Genomic DNA, 17,493 nt, shown 5'->3' on the forward strand with positions numbered 1-17,493 from the left:
CAGTTTTACCAGTGCAGGGCAACACTACATGATATTTTCATTACTTTCAAACACTTTCCTTTTTTGGTGTTACTGTTCCTTTAAAGAGTAGGAACTGTTGCCCCCATCTGTTTCTTATTCTGTCTGCCTACAGGGGACACTTCCTCTCCCCAAATATTGCAACATACCTAATTTTCTTGTGCTACCCACCATGCTACGCACTGTTCCCAGAAAGGTTACTGTAGTAAATGTTGAAAAAGCACATGTGATGTAAGTAAGAACACCAATTGACAAAAACAGTTTTTATTTTTTGGCAAAGAATTGTGTTAAATCTGAAACTGGAGTTGACATTTGACCTAAATGAACATACTGCACTACTACAATGCAATTTCAGGCTAACAAGAATAACCCACCCCAGGTATTTTAAACATATTCCTTTTGGATCATTACATTTTTTTTAAAAAGTACAAGATAGTTTACAAAATAAGCTTTTAATTTAACATACTATTGTATATCATAAACGTGTAAAATGTATAGCAGATTCTTCACCACAGTTTCATTTCAGTGCTGGAAAAAAAAAGAATTGACATTTGTTACTAAGTTAAAATAAAACAAAATATTTAACTAAATGAAACATTTACTTGTCAATGTAGGAATTCATTGGAATGTGACCTTAAAATTAACATTTAAAGTTCTCAACTGATCTTTAGGATTTTTAGTTTTTTTTTGCTACAGCTCAACACAAATGTTTGTGAATATCACAGAAATATTTCACTATAAATAACCCCTATTGCTCTTTTATGCTCTCTTTTATAATCAGTGGATTTTTGTATTAAATTGTTATGCAGTTGCACAGGTAAGATTTTCAAAAAGACAAAGGAACAGTTCAGTGTAAAAATAAAAAGGTGTTAAATAGATAGGCTGTGCAAAATAAAAACATATAGCTAGTTAGCCAAAAACATAATCTATAAAGGCTGGAGTGACTGGATGTGTGACATAATAGCCAGAACACTACTTCCTGCTTTTCAGCTCTCTAACTCGGGAGGTTGTCAGGGGGCCACATGGGACATAAATGTTCAGTGCGTTTGCAATTGATTCTCGGCATTCAGCTGCGATTCTAAAGCAAACTGTTATGGCCCATGTACCCCCTCCCCCCAAGTCACTGACTGGTTACTGCCAGCTAAGTTACGCCAGCGACCGTTGTAAATTGGCAAACTTCAGAAATTTTTGTCAGTGTTAGTCACTTCGCCCTTTAGAAAATTAACCCCCAAGAGAGCTGCAAAGCAGTAAGTTGGGTTCAGGTTATTATGTTAGACATCCAGTCACTCCAGCCTTTATAAATTACATTTTTGTCTAACTATATTGAAAACATATTTTTTATTTTGAACAGCCTATCAATTTACCCAGTTTTTAATTATTAAACTGAACAATTCCTTTAAAATGGCCATACATCTACAAATATCCCCCCCCCCTCAAAATAAAATCTTTGGTATGATTGTTGATGCAACATGTGCAATAGTGCCAACCACTATTTATGTACCATATTTTTTTGTCAGATCCAGAATCCTGCAGGTTTAGAGATTTCATGTGCTTATGCGCCATGTTGACTAGTGCAGGAAAAAAACTACAGTAAGACCTTTATATGAAACATGCATTATATATTTTTTCAGATTTATTGCAGGCCAGAGGCGCTGGCTATTCATGACAAAATCAGCTTGCTCAGTATGCGCTTTGTCTGTAAGGCACAACTGATAACCTTTTTTACAGTTTTGTATTTGAGAAGATAAGAATTCTTACCACAATGTCTTCTGTATTTTCTATGCCAGCTTGTGTCATCAAGTCACTCACGTCTTTCTGAAGTTCATCAATATTGGAGCCCATTTCTTCCAGTAAGAAATTAAAGAAAATATTTGGAACATCTTTCTGAAACATCTTTTTTTAAACTTGAAGCTGCATTGTTAATGCATACCAGTTTTTCTTTCCAAATGTCAAGAACTATGAACGCAATTATCCCATTAGGCCTATTTAAAGACAGATCTTAGAACAAAAGTTATGTTCTATTATGAATGTACATAGAACACCAAGAGGAGCACACAAGGGCTCGACAATTTAGCCTTTGGCCCAGTAATTGGATGCTTGCACTTGGCAAAAACATAGATAACCAAAATTACTCTCATATGATCGTTATTGAAACTGAATACATCATATTCTGGAATGGGAGATGACTGGGTGATCCGCTTCCCAAAAAGTTCACATAATAACCAAAACAGTGAATAATGTGTTCACTTACATTATTGCAGCACTAGTAGATGTGAACATATTATTAAAAATACCAATGTATTTACTCCGTTGTTTAAGCAAAAGGATATTTCTCTGTGTCAGTTGGTCCGATAGAACTTGGAATTTCTCTTGAAGATTCTTCAAAAGATTATCTGCCTAAAATAGAAATACATTTTTACTGAATATTTATGTAAATAGAGCATTTTTAAGATTTCCTATTGTGTTGAAGGGAAACCAACCTCTGCTAGTGTAAATGACACTTAGACCACAACCCAACATGAACTTTCTTTTCGTCAATAACCAACCCATTGGCACACTCTTCCAACAAAGAAGTGTATATTGTGCAATATGTTATGTAAGCCTGACACGAAAAAAGGATGATGGAAATCATTATAGGCTGGGGCCCGCTGGGAGACTCAACCTGCACAATTTTAGTAGAGTGATGCCATGCCCCCGTTTTATATTTATCATTTTGCCTTCCCACAACTCAACTAATATCCCCATTTTTAATGGGTACCCAACCTGCTGCTTTGGGGATTTTATTGCCCACGAGATTTAGGAAAACGAATTAAGGTACGTGGTTTCTGAAAATCTACATGAACCCAACCCAGGGGTTGGGTGAGCAGGAGGAAAAATAAGGCAACTCCTAAAACAATTAGTATGCATTGACATGTCTGTACATGTATCTGTTGTCCATGAGTAAGTGCTGAATGCTACATAACTAGTTTTATAAGATTATACACATGATAGATAATGGGGTGCTTGGCATGCTTGTGCATAAATGTTTTATTAATAGGGGAGTTTGTGTTTTTTTATTTTGCATGTACATGTGTTCACAAGAACAGGAGGGTAATTCACAAAACAGGTGTAATTTTACTCTGGAGTAGTAACTGTTGCTCTTTCTACTTTCCATTGTTTTATTAAATGTTACCTACTTTCAATATGCCAGGTAATGCATGTTATCCAACCGCCTGTCATTCTGAAAGTAAAATATGAAATTGCACCCATGGCATCACTCCTTTATAACACTTACATCTCCATAAAGATAAATGGGGATGTGTCTACTTGCAGTTGGATTACATGATGTGACTGGTCTGAGAGTCATATGGATGAATTAAATGGGTTGTACACCTTTAAATTAACATTTATAATGATGTTGAAAGTGATCCTCTGAGATAATTTGCAACTGGTTTTATTTGTTTTTATTATTTGCAGTTTGAATTATTTATCTTTTTATTTAGCAGCTCTCCAGTTTGGTCATAAGTACCATAGCAATCATGCCTTGATTTGAATATGAGACTGGAATATGAATATGAGAGTGCCTGAATTGAAAGATGAATGATAAAAAGTAGCAATAACAATCCATTTGTAGACTTACAAATAATTTTAGCTAGGGTCAGAAGAAGGTGGCAAATTATTCAAAAATTATTTTTAAAAAAATGAAGGTCAATTAAAAAGTTGCTTAAAGGGAAACTGTCATGGGAAAACATGTTTTTTTTCAAAACGCATCAGTTAATAGTGCTACTCCAGCAGAATTCTGCACTGAAATGCATTTTTCAAAAGAGTAAACAGATTTTTTTATATTCAAAATCTATTTTGAAATCTGACATTGAGCTAGACATATTGTCAATTTCCCAGCTGCCTCCAGTCATGTGACTTGTGCTCTGATAAACTTCAATCACTCTTTACTGCAAATTGGAGTAATATCACCCCCCCCAGCAGCCTAACAACAGAACAATGGGAAGGTAACGAGATAGCAGCTCCCTAACACAAGATAACAGCTCCCTGGAAGATCTAAGAACAGCACTTAATAGTAAAAGCCAAGTCCCACTGAGACTGATTCAGTTACAATAAGTAGGAGAAATAACAGCCTGCCAGAAAGTAGCTCCATCCTAAAGTGCAGGCACAAGTCACATGACTGGGGCAGCTGGGAAACTGACTAAATGGCTAGCCCCATGTCAGATTTCAAAATTGAATATCAAAAAATCTGATTGCTCTTTTGAGAAATGGATTTCAGTGCAGAATTCTGCTGGAGCAGCACTATTAACTGATGTGTTTTGGAAAAAACCTTTTTCCATTACAGTATCCCTTTAAAATTAGCCATTCTGTAACATACTAAAAATTACAAGGTGAACCACCCCCTTTAAAGGAGAACTAAATCCCCCACTGGCCCCCTCCCTGCACAGTCTCACCCCTGAATTCTGACCCCTCTAGAAATAGTGACCACATATGCAGAGTGAGCGGAGCTCACGAGCGCCATCTTCTTCTCTTCTTCCTCCCCTTCTGCAATTTTTTCATCTCTATCGGCGCATGGGCAGTTGTTGCGACAGGAAGATTGCTCCACCTGCACATGCGCCAATACGCCGATCACTTCACAAAGATTACCAAAGAGAAGAAGATTGCGTCTGTGAGCTCCGCTTAGCTCACTCTGCATGTGCAGTCGCTTTTTCTAGAGGGGTCAGAATTCAGGGGTAAGACTGTGCAGGGAGGGGGGGCAGTGGGGATTTATCACAATGGGGTTTAGTTTAGGGATGCACATAATCCAGGATTTGGTTCGGGATTCGGCCAGGATTCAGCCTATTTCAGCAGGATTCGGCCAAATCCTTCTGCCAGGCCAAACCGAATCCGAACCCTAATTTGCATACGCAAATTAGGGGCGGGGAGGGAAATCACGGGACTTCTTGTCAGAAAACAAGGAAGTAAAACATTTTTTCTCCTTTGCATATGCAAATTAGGGTTCAGTATTCGGCCGAATCCAAAATAGTGGATTCGGTGCATCCCTAGTTTAGTTCTCCTTTAAGGGTCAGAGCACACGCTCAGATTCGGGGAGTTAAGTTGCGCGGCGACAAATCTCTTCTTCTCCCCAAAACTACATCCCGCCGGCTAGAATGTAAATCGCTGGCAGGATGGCACTCAGAGCGCTTCGTTTGTCGAAGTCGCCCAAAGTTGCCTCACGAGGAAACTTCGGGCGACTTTGGAAAATGAAGCGCTTCGAGTGCCATCACGCCGGCGATTTACATTCTAGCCGCCAGGAAGGCAGTTCAGGGAGATTAGTCGCCCCGAAGAAGAGATTTGTCGCCGGGCGACTTATCTCCCTGAATCTGAGCATGTGCCCTGACCCTAAAAGTTTTTGATCCAACTTGACAGAAGTAAATTTCATGCAATGACCAGTTGGACAGGTATTGATTTACAAATACAGATAGATATAGGCCTAATGGTTATTACTCTAGTAAAAAGAAGTCTGCTATTCTGTTAGCCTATATGTAATATTTGCATTTGTATGATATAGCGATAATTTGTAGACAGATCCGCACACACTCAATTAAATGCAGTCGGGGAAGATACCCCTTTTATTATGCCGCCAGTAGTTTCGGGGGGGAAACCCTCCCTTCATCAGGGATCTGTCTACAAATTATCGCTGTTGCTAGGGGACCCGGCCGGGTCTACGGATGACCAGCACCACTATTGCAGTTAAAGTAAAGTTCAACGCCATTCAACGTTTGTTAATGATTGGCTTGTGTTTAACTATTCTACAGAATTAACTGTACAACGCTTTCCCCCTGAAACTAGCACCCCAACCTATATACATCTGAACATACACATGTTAGATCTCAGGAGCAGATACATATCTTTAGATAGATTTCTAAATAGAAATGAACATGTATTTTAACACCTGAGTACTACTTTACAGGTATAGAAGTATTATTAGGTTATGGCTGTATCTTTAAGAGTGTCTGATCCCCAAGCAGTATTGTGAATTTATATATGATTGTTGAAACTATATATAGTTTGTGGAGATAGTATTCGTGTCCATTGGGCATGACAGACAGAATAGAATCCATAAGGAGGATCCGCAGTGTGGAAAGGATAACAAGACGTAGAGGCAGTGCTAAACTTACAAAGTCGGAGAGATCCTGGGGAGTCTTGGGATCGTTGTCTGCCATAGCTGCGAGCGCTGCAGGAGTTGTGTCACCAACAAGAGTACAGGTAAGTCTGCTGCCCGCCGAGCACTTCCCTCCCTTATTACCTGCGCCTGGGCTGAGAGGACACCGCGTCTGTACACAAACCGAACAATCACCTGCCTAACTGACTTGGTAACCTCAGCAACCAATCAGAGAATAGCTTGGGTCAAGCCTGCCTGTTTCGGCCATCCCTCCCCCACTGTTAACTACAAAAGGAATGTTTGTCACTATTGAGTGACTTCCAGCTCTGCAACTAAATTTTCTTACATCGTCTTGTCCTTTCAGGCTTTAGAGATAAACGGTCTCATGTTAGTGTTCCAATAATACTGACATTTTAAAATGTAACCGCGCGACTACCGAATTGTTTTCACGATCTTCAGAAGGAATAAAACAATACAAGAAACAAGGAATTTCTGTGTGTTTACCTTCTGACTTCGTGGTTTTTTTTTTTGCATCATATCTACATTTCAGGTTTTCTGTGCCTTGTTTTTAGTGTATGCTGCTTCAACTGGTATTTCTATGTAGAAGTAGTTACCATATCACAAATGGTATTCCCTCTTTTGAAATAAAGAAGTGTGGGATGTTTAACACATTTTCATTTCTTTTTGGAGAAACCAGTGTTTTTTTTTAAAGGAAACATGAGTGAGGACCACCGCCACGTGAGCTAACAAAACAGATTGAATGATTCTTTTTCTAGATTGCTTCTGGTGTTAAAGGGACTTTTTTTAGCATGATGTAGAGATTCTGAGACAGTTTGCAGTTGGCCTCTGCTTTTTATATTCAGTGTTTTTTTTTTAATTATTTAGGTAGGGTCCAAATTACAAAGAATTCAAATGTAGTAAGAGGTCATCCTGTAAAAAAGCAGCAGCCAAAAAAGTTTTTTGAAAGTAAAAAAATCTTTATTAGGACATGTGTAAGCCTATTGCGTTTCATGCCTAAAGGTGGCCCATACACGGGCAGATAAAGCTGCCGATATCGGTCTTTTGGACCGATTTGACAGCTTATCTGCAAGTGTATGGGGACTTCCGACGGGTCTTCCCGATCGATATCCGGCCACGATATGGATCGGGAAGGTTGGATTTTTACCCGACCGACCCGTCGGAGCCCCTTGGCGCATCGTAATTCGATCATTTGGCCATACGGCCGAACGTTCGAATTACCCCCGATATAGCCATGCTGTTAGTGGCATATCGGGGAAAGATCCGCTCGTTTGGCGATGTCGCCAAACGAGCGGATCTTTGAGTCTATGGCCACCTTTAGATGAGCACTTACTCATAGGCTAGTGGTCTCTCTTGTTGTACAATCCTTATAAAGGCATATTGACCAATTAAAATGCATTACATCATGTTGGTCCTTAACCAATCGAAAGAGGCCTTGTTTCATAGACATGGGCCAATTTAGGTATATTGCCTGTATAGCAACCTACTGAGCCTTATCCAATAGAGACATGCATCCAGTTAAGTAGTATCCAATAAGGACATACATCTAATTAAACACAAAATGGCAAAAAAATAATATATATAATAATAAAAAAATAGCAAAAAAATATATAGTCGAAACAAAAACATAACCCTTGTAATACAAAATTGTTGTACTAGACAGCAAGTTATATAGTGCAAACTTGCCAAAGAAAATGGCAAACTCTTGGACTGGGGGTTACCCTGATAAGAGATCATCTTTCAATAAAATTTTGCTTTCTTTGAGTTTGTATATTTCCTTATTTATTTACTTACAATTCTGGAATTTACCCCAAAAAAATGGAGCTACATACCAGCACTTATATGGCCTACTAGGGTCCAAATTACCATAGTAGCCAGATATTGGTGCAAATGAAAGGCTGAATAGTATGATAAGTAACAAAAAGTAGCAATGACAATTAAGTGTCAGTCACAAAGCAGCACTTTTTGGCATCTGAACCAGTGACCCCCTTTTGAAAGGTAGAAAGTGCCAGAAGAAGAAGGCAAATAATCAAGAAAGAGGGAGCAAAATAGGAAAGAAGCTAAGTGGAGAAGGGGTAGCGTAAGGACGAGAAAATTAGAGGGTACAGAAGGGAAAGAGGGTATGAAGAGACACAAGGAAAAAAGAGTATGGGGGGGGGGAAGTAAGAGGAGGCAGAAGGCCAAAGAGTAAGAGTGGTCAGAAGCAGTGTCGGACTGGCTTACAGGGATACCAGGAAAACTGCCGGTGGGCCCAGGTGTCAGTGGGCCCTCATGCTGCTAAACTTTCGGTCTATTTCATTGCCATTCCGTATTTCTATGAGGACAAAGAGGCTAAATAGATGGAATTATAATTGATTATAGTATAAAGAAAACAGACTAGGAGAATAGAGGTTAATAGAGGAGATGAAGAATATTAGTACTGAGAGTGGGCTCTTGGTCTAAGGTTTTATGGTGGGCCCCTGGTCTAAGGTTTTTGGGTTGGCCTCTGGTGTCCCAGTCCGACACTGGGCAGAAGTATAAGGAAAGAGGGGGTTAAAAGGAAACAGAGCGACAGAGAGACTAAGAGGTGGCAGAAGGATAAAAAGTGGTCAAAAGTAATCAATTACCCCCCCCCCCAACATGTTGGAAACAGAAAGAGGGATGAAAAAAAATTGGAGCACGTCCATTTTTGTAACCACACCCCCTAACTACCATGTCCAGTTTACAAAATTTGTCAGGTTATGAAAGTCTGAACACATTTCTGTGGTTTTTATGTGTTATTACAGTTTTGCTAATAAAGGTGAATTGCCTTACAAAAGCATGTATTTTGGCCTCTCTGCTAAGAGTCAATTAAGTTCGAAACTTCGAATCTTTTTCTGGCAGTTCAGTGCAGCCGATCAAAGAGAAAGTCGCCGATAACAAACCGCATTTAATTACTACAGGCCTGACACAAAACAAAAGCCGGCAATTGAATATAGCCACGTTTTACTAACATTCACACCTAAACATTCCACTTCCTCCCTAGCTACGGTGTGCGTTTTAGGACACTGCATTGTAACATACATAGAGACACGTTACCGCCTCTGTTCTACTACAACCAATCACGTGGGGTTAAGTAAGCACTGTGGGCGGTACAGGAAAAGAGACAGTAGTGAAAATCCTAGGCACTGACAGGAAGCTGGTCTTCCCTATAACAGGACAACTGGACAGTAGGTGAGTAGCGCTTCAGTAGCTCTGGGTGGCGGCTAGGGCGAGGGGACCGTGAGACTGTCCGGTGCCCTGTTACCTGCAAGAGATGCAGAGAAGCTGCGATACATTGATGCAGCTGTAAAGTTTAGGCATGCGCAGTACAAGTCAGGCGAATAATAGGGGTGTGTGTGCGCTGGGATTCGGCCACACTGTTAGTTGTTATGCTGGGAACGTGTGTTTGTCTTTAATTTCAGTTCTGATGAATAATTCAAATGCAGTCACATTGGAATTTTTCAGACTATGCTGGGATTAACCTGAAATCTGGATTTGATGTGCCCCTTAATTAAATCTATATAAATCAACCTGCTCCTTGCTGTTGCACTCAAGTTTGTGTGTATAATAAATGCAGTGGCACTGGAGCTTCTCTTGCTGCACAATTCTAACCCATTTCAGTTCTTATTCCTGGTTACAGATGTAACCTGCAAAACTTCACAGAGGCACCTCCTCTGCAAACACTGCGATTGAAACAATGTCAGACTGACACACGTAATCGAGTTCCACATATTCCAGCAGTATTTACACACCCAGTGTTAGTGCCGGATGACAGAAAACAAGCTCAACGTGTACATTCTACGGCTGCATGATATCACCAGATTTCATCGGTTTTAAACGTGCAAAAGTTTGTGTGGAATATATTTCGGAGATATCAAAACGACAGAGCTCATTCTTGTTATCAGTTTTATGACCTTCATTTATCTATTGTCTGCTGGCCAAAAAGCACGCTATGGTAGATGGCATCTCCTTTATGGCGAGCTTTATAGCTATTAGTCAGTCTACTATCTACTATCTACTACTTAGTCAGCCTACTGTCAGTCTACTGCACCTTTAATAATAAAAGTAAAACTCTGATTGATGGCTGGATTATTTTGCTGGGGAATATTTCTGTGTAAGTGGTAGGCCAAATTCTGCTCATGGCCCTTGACGCCCATGATGTTAGTGTGCCACTGTGCCTCCTCTAGCCATCTGCCGGTTGCTTATTTATATACTGGTGCCTTTCTCACTGCACCCCCTGTGCACCCCCTCTGTTGACATCAAAGGTAAATAAATAATCACAGCTTGACTAATTGGGCTGGGTACTGACTGGGAGTAGGTGGTTCTTTATATTTTTATATATATATATATATATATATATATATATATATATATATATATATATATATATATATATATATATATATATATATATATATATATATATATATGGACTAGGGATGCGCAGGTTGTCTTTTAAAGTATCCTGATTTTACGTTTTCCTGCATTTTAAATTTTTTTATTAGCGGCCCCACCCAGGCCGGGATTTGTGGGCTAGGGCGGCCCAGCCGCTTGCTGAAGAGCACTGGGGACGTACAGCTCCCCTGTGCGCCTGTGATCCATAGAGCGGTGTGGGAAGCGGGTGCTAGGACCGCGCGGCCCCGCACTAGTACCGCGTGGCCTAGGGGCACCCGCCAGTAAATTCCGGTGCTGGTCCCACCAATTTATAATGCATTTCAATAGGTGCATTTCCCTGATTTTAAGTAATGTTTTCCCCGATTTTACATAAAAATGTTGTCCTGATGTTCCCAAACATTGCTGTTTGTTTTCTGTGAATGTTATTATTAGTGAAATAAAGAGGTTTAACATACTAACCAGATGTATATTTTGCCATGGTTCTGCCTGTAAATAGTAAATTCCCATTAATCTGCCCCTCACAGTCCTGCACCAATCACTTTTATTGATTTAGGTTGTGCATGTGACTGACAGAGAGGGTTTACACATACCCCCTTCATAATGTAAAATGAGTGCTGCAATGCTTAACCCTTGTTATTAACCAGTAAATATTTGTATCTCAGTAAAACTGACTCCTGTGCTTATCGTCTTTCAGTACTTGAAGAAAAAGATGCTTTAACAAATTTCCCTGAATTTTACATTTTCCTGGATTTTACATTGTTTTTTTTTCCCTGGTCCCCTGAAAAACATAAAATGGGGATTCAACTGTATAAAGTAGTCATTTGTGGCTTGTTCATGAAATTACTTGTAACTGTTTTAAATAATGTTATTATTACATTTATTGATAGATCCTCATTACATTTTGCTGCACTGAAATGCAGAAACACAGGTATGCAGAAATACAGAAATGCACACAAACATACATAAAAAAAGTGAGCTGGACCGTGATCTTAAGGACTCAAAATTTGACACCAACAGATGTATGTTATTTTGTAAATTCTTTTGGGGAAAATTTGTAACAAGAAAAAAAGACACAGTTCTGGTAGATGTGACAATTTGAACTCAGTCTGTTTAATAATTTAACTGTTCTACAACCAGATAATGTAAAGTGCAAAGACCACTGACAATATCAGCTTAGGTCGGTGCAGTTCAAATGTCCCCAAGAGTGGATGTGGTTCTTGGGTACATTTTTATACTGATAAACAACTAAAGCAGGTAGACCATCAAATAATTAACCTGTAGTGAATAATGTAAAAGTTTGAAAAAGAAACCTTTATTAGGATAAAAAGGAAACCGCCTAACACATTTAGTGCTTAACGGGGCACTTATTTCATTATAAGTCTGGGGTTTCTAGAGGAAGTCATCAGTATATTAATGTAATCCTGCCAATGAATTGGGCTATATATTGGTTAATCATCTCATTACTGTGCTAACTAAATGTTTCAGTTTATTACATAGCTTATACAGACTAAGTTATTCTCCGGATCTCCCATTTGCTTCCAGGCAGCCAGGCCATCTTTTACCCTGGTGAGGGCAAAAAGGCCTGGAGCTGGACCAGAATTGCAAGGTGTTGTGGGAGTTTGGAACAGTTTTTTTAGTGGCAGTCCATGTTTACACTGACCAGTTGTGTCTGTATTATAACAAGACAAACACATTTGTTTGTGTATACTAACACCATTTGTTTTCTGAGTCTGATTTGCACTTATTGCTGTGTCAACCTTTGTTATATAGGTTGACACAGCAATATGTAAATTCACTGTGAATTCTGCCTGTTGCATAGAACTTGCATCTTGCTTTATAGTCCTTGTTGCGCTGCCAGGTAAATGATAAAACTCGTAAAGAATTCAACAAACCTTTAATAGGATTATCCAACTAGTGGCCTGTGCGCCAAATTGAGCATCTAAGACTTATGGCACTTAAAGAAATTGCTGCTCTTCTGTCTCAGGAACTTTTCCCTGAACTTGCATTTAAGTTGGTATTCACTAAACTTGAGTATTTAATTGGTCCACTGAAATAAGATTAATGAAAGATTCATTAAATCAAAATGCTGTTTTGTTGCTATGAGTTACTATTTTGGTGTAAAATGTACAGAGTTTCTATATTTGCATGAGAATGGCCATGCTTATTGCACATTGGAGATAATGATTGCCTCAAAAATGAGCATTCAATGCCATTATCATACACTTTTCTCAGAAAAAGTCAAAAAGAGCTAGGTATAAGTGGTCCTAAATCGCTACCCTTAGATCACCATATACTATGCACCTGCTTAGTGCAAGTTGTGTTCTGTGCCTTTCACATGGTAGAAATATGTTGAAAGGTGCACAAGTGCAAGGGAGCCCTACTATTAACATCTGCCTTGAGCTTCCATGAATGTCATGCATCTGCCATGAATAACATACATAGTAAAGGTTGTGCATGTGAATGCCCATGTATGCCTCTTGTAATCTTCTGTCCGATTAAACCTTTTAGTTCTTCATGGCAGACACACAACATGTTGTACATGAGAAAAATTGTGGAAAAATGTCACATTGCACCTTTTTTTTTTTTTTTTTTATATATTTTGCACCTTGACCACATTGATAAATGAGTCTTGTGATCTCTAGAAAAGCATTTACTATATATTGAACAGGAATTACATTTATCTAAAGGGGCATAGGTAGCCTTTTATCACTGTTCTATAGCACTATTTCTTTAAGGTATGTTACATGTCTCTTGTGGGTGGTGTAAGACCTTAGTACAAAAGTATTTGAGCAGAGAATCCCAATGTAAAGTCAATAAGTATAGTATCTCAGCAGTAATACGTGGGGTCTGGGTGCTCATTCCCCAGACGTACAGCTCAAGGTGGAGGTATCCAACCAAAAGAGAAAAAAGCAGGCACTCACAGATCCCACAGAACAGGCTTGTAATAGTAGATAAATCATTTTTATAGATTGTCCTGGCCTGGGGTATTTACCTAGCATATCGGCCTGCTTTCTATTTAAGCCTTTGACTAAGTGCCGGAATGACACTAAACGCTTAAGGCTATGTATTGATTGCACTTTTTGCCCTACAATAAAGTTTTCAGTTCTTTTACAAGTCTGTTGTGAGGTATCTGTGAGTGCCTGTTTTTTGCTTAGTACCAAAGTACCTTATATTGTCCCCATTGACAGACATATTTACCCATAAGCACTTCTGCAAGAACCTGTCAGGCAAGTTTGTGCCCGTAAAAGTACTTTCAGCTGACTGAAATGCACATCAGTTTGGAGCTGTTTTTGGGCTTTATTGCCTGTGTGCAACAGCTATAGTTTTATTATCTTTAATATTTTCTTCTTTTTTCTAAATAATCTTGCCCTGCCAGTGTTCTATAAAGCAACCATTATTATCATTGTATCAATGAGCTTTGCGATAACATCTAGCTTTTGAAAATAGACACTAAACTGCTGATGATGGGTGGGCACCACTAAGCCCTCAATGAGTTATCTACAGCTCCCAGCACTGAACAGCAGCTGAGCACACACAAGCTGGTAAGACCAGTTTTCTTTAGGCCTTTTTATTGTATATAAGTGAAATTTCAAATCACACAGTAGCTGTGATTATACCTGCAATGTTCCTAAAACTAAAGCACACTGCTGTTTGTCACTAGCACCTGGCTGTGTCTAAATATCTGATCTGTCAAATTGTACCCGAATTATTATAGGCACTAGTGGAATTACCTGGATAAAGTCTTTCTTTGTTAAATAAATAAATAAATAGATGTCTAAATTGTGAGACACCATTGAACTCAAGACCAGCCATTGATAAACTTATGGCATCATTAGAAACAATGCCCCAAGAAGTCCATGAATTTCAAAGTGTGATGATTTTATAACAATAATATTGAGTAGCACATATATTAGACACAACCATCTGTTCTCTATCTGGGAAGTATTTGTAGCATCCTAGCTTGTGCTTGGTGGGCAGGGTGGCATTCTAGCAAAATTAGATTAGTACTGTGACTAAAATTACTTAAATTGAAGTCCTACTCTGTGCTTTTTATCTTTACATTTTCCTGTAATCTCTCCATGCATTGTTTTTAATCAACCAGTTGTCTTTATTTTTAACGTATGATGGATTGTAAACCCATTGGCAGGCTTATATAGCCAGTAAAAATGAACAATGTCTTGCTTTTTACTCTTCTTTTCCTTGCTTTTATAAAGCATCATGTTAAAGAAGAAGGAAATGGGGGGTGCCAAATGTTAAGGCACCCAAAGGATTGAAACGACTTACCTGATACCTGGACTGGCAGCGGCCCAGGATACTTGACAGTAAGCGATCCTCTTCCTTCCTTCTTTCTTCGCATGGGTGTGCATGCGCCTTATAGTAAAAAGCCAGATTTTAACAAAAAATCTGGCTTTTTCACTCTACTACATATGTAGCAGCTGCTGGATTTTGAAGAAAGAAGATGGGAGAAAGAGGGTCGCTATCTCACAAGTACCCTGGACTGGTTCAGTTTTCTGCAGGAGCACCCGCACAGAATATCAGGTAAGTCATTACAATCCTTGGGATGTGCACAAACATTTTGTATCCCCTATGGATTGGACCATTCCTTTTCCTCTAATAATAATGTAGGGTTGCACTTATCCTTAAGTTAATCATCTTGTATCCTCAATATTTCCAGCCATATTTATTTATGATGTCTCCCATTACATCTCATGAGAAAAGTGTTTTTACTATAGAGCAAAATGAGCCACTCCGTAATAGTAGTAGTATACATTCATTATTCTGTGAATGAAAGTGTGTTCTTTTGCCCACAGGTTTAGTAAAGGGGTGGTCACCTTTAACTCATCTTCCCCATTTATATTCTGAAATAACATTTTTTTCATTAGCTTTTTGTTCAGCAACTCTCCAGTTTGGAATTTCACTGGTTTAACATAACAGACAAAACTAAATAGGGCCTGGATAAAAAGAAAGAAATGAAGACATGCTTAATTATATTATATATTCATATATAATATACTAAAAGATTGATTTTATGGTGTAATTAGTTGTAAACCGTACTTAGAGATGCCACTGGCATCACACAACTCATTGAAACTTGTGTATTATTACTTTTATATAAAATGTATTCCCTGTAACATATCAGGATATTAGAGGTTCCATGATTTATGCACAAACTTGTTATATTAATATTGTTATATTAAGTTAATACATAACAGATTTTGATGGTGTAATACAAATAATGTGGCTGATTTGTTACCGTATGGTGGATTTGAACATTTCTGTATAAGGGTGCATAGGTGTTTGCATCTAGTATATGTACATGTTCATATTGTGCTGCTTCTAACCTCAGTTTTCAGTATACCCTCATGTTTGCTCAGTGCACACACACACACAAACAATTCAGATGCAAGAAGTCCAGGTATGTGCTTTCTTTATGTTATTAATACCACTGTTTTTACCTTTCTTAAGGCTTTTAACATGGATTTTGTGATACCTGCAACAATTTCTATGAGTACGGAATGGGCATAGCAATCCTGGAGCGCTCCATAGCAAGCTGGACCAAGTTATTGTTCTAAAGAGGCCAACACTGTCAGAAATGGAGAGAGAAGGCCTGGAATGGATTGGGGGTTTTCTGCATATGTTGGTGTCTTGGGGTGCTTCCTCTGCCATGATCTTTGGAGGTGTAGTTCCATATATACCCCAATACAGGGATATCAGAAGGACACAGAATGCAGAAGGATTCTCCATATATGTTTGTCTTATGCTGCTAATAGCCAATATACTGCGAATACTGTTCTGGTAAGAACTAACATTAAATGAACTATCAAACAGTATGAAATCATTATTTAGAGTAAGGTGGAGTCTTCTAACATCATTGTAATTGATAGTTACTTCTGATCCATGCATATGATTCCGCTTTTTTAAAAAAAATTTTTTTATCTTTGTTGGGTTGCCAAACTTATTAGTAAACACTACGTTTCATTTGATAATTGGTTAATTATGAGAATTCAGTATTTTTTCATCCACTAATAATTTAGCATTATATATAGCATATAGAGGATGTGAAGATATACACTCCTGCAAAACAGATATATAGAGCTATCCCTTGTGAAATACAGAGATAGGCTTCACACAGGTGCCATTTATATATAGCTTTTATTTTGTGTGTAATTTTGCTTTGTTTTTGGCTTTATTCTGAAGTACAACAGAGAGTAGAGAGAATATGAACAGCTATGTGGGCCACTTTGGGCTTGTGTAGCAAATTGCTGATTAGTTACTGTGGGTTACTACCAGGGCAATATGCCCATTTGATAACTTTCTTAGCTGCCCATTGTTCTGTTGATGGGCTTCTGGGGAGGGGAAAGGAGTGTAGCGATATCACTCTGACTTGCAGTGTAGCCATAAAGAGTGACTAAAATTTATAAGAGCAGAAGTCACATGACTGGAAGCATCTGGTACATCATGTCTAGCCCCATGCCAAATTTCAAAATGAAATATAAAAAAATCTGTTTGCTCTTTTAAAAATTAGATTTTAGTGCATCATTCTGCTGGAGCAGCACTAGTAGCTAATGCGTTTTGGGGGAAAAAAACACGTTTTCCCACAACCGTATCCCTTTAACTAGTGTAATGTTACATGTATTCCTTTTAAATATTTTAATAACTATGCCTTGCTTTACAACCATTTCCACTTAAATTACCAGTCACACAAAAAAATTAAAGGTTATTTTACGAATTTAAATATTATACACTGTTAATACTGTTAATAATTGTGTGAATTGGCTGTGTAGAATGCAATCGTTTATACACAAACATGACACAGAACTACAGAATAATTATATTATTATTTTTCTTTTATATACATTCTTATTGATTTTTAAGAAATTATCTTTTGTAGTTTCACTTTATGGTGTTACTGTTTTTAATTTTTTTTTGGCTGTAGC

At 38.3% G+C, this 17,493-nt stretch overlaps 1 protein-coding gene across 3 annotated transcripts in view; it reads left to right on the top strand.

Annotated features, from left to right (window-relative positions):
- The first annotated feature begins 9,225 nt into the window (after positions 1-9,225).
- The window catches only part of slc66a2.1.S (solute carrier family 66 member 2, gene 1 S homeolog), a 73,849-nt gene continuing 65,581 nt past the window's right edge, over positions 9,226-17,493 (top strand). For 2 of the 3 annotated variants that reach the window (XM_018223574.2, XM_018223576.2), the window contains exons 1-2: positions 9,226-9,352; positions 16,022-16,351. In XM_018223574.2, the coding sequence (XP_018079063.1) occupies positions 16,149-16,351 (203 nt within the window). In that variant the 5' untranslated portion in view covers positions 9,226-9,352; positions 16,022-16,148. Of the gene's footprint in view, positions 9,353-14,988; positions 15,095-16,021; positions 16,352-17,493 lie in introns of those variants that run through there. The other variant, XM_018223575.2, reaches the window with a different exon arrangement.

The sequence above is a fragment of the Xenopus laevis genome, chromosome 6S, assembly GCF_017654675.1.
Source record: "Xenopus laevis strain J_2021 chromosome 6S, Xenopus_laevis_v10.1, whole genome shotgun sequence".
NCBI lineage: Eukaryota > Metazoa > Chordata > Amphibia > Anura > Pipidae > Xenopus > Xenopus laevis.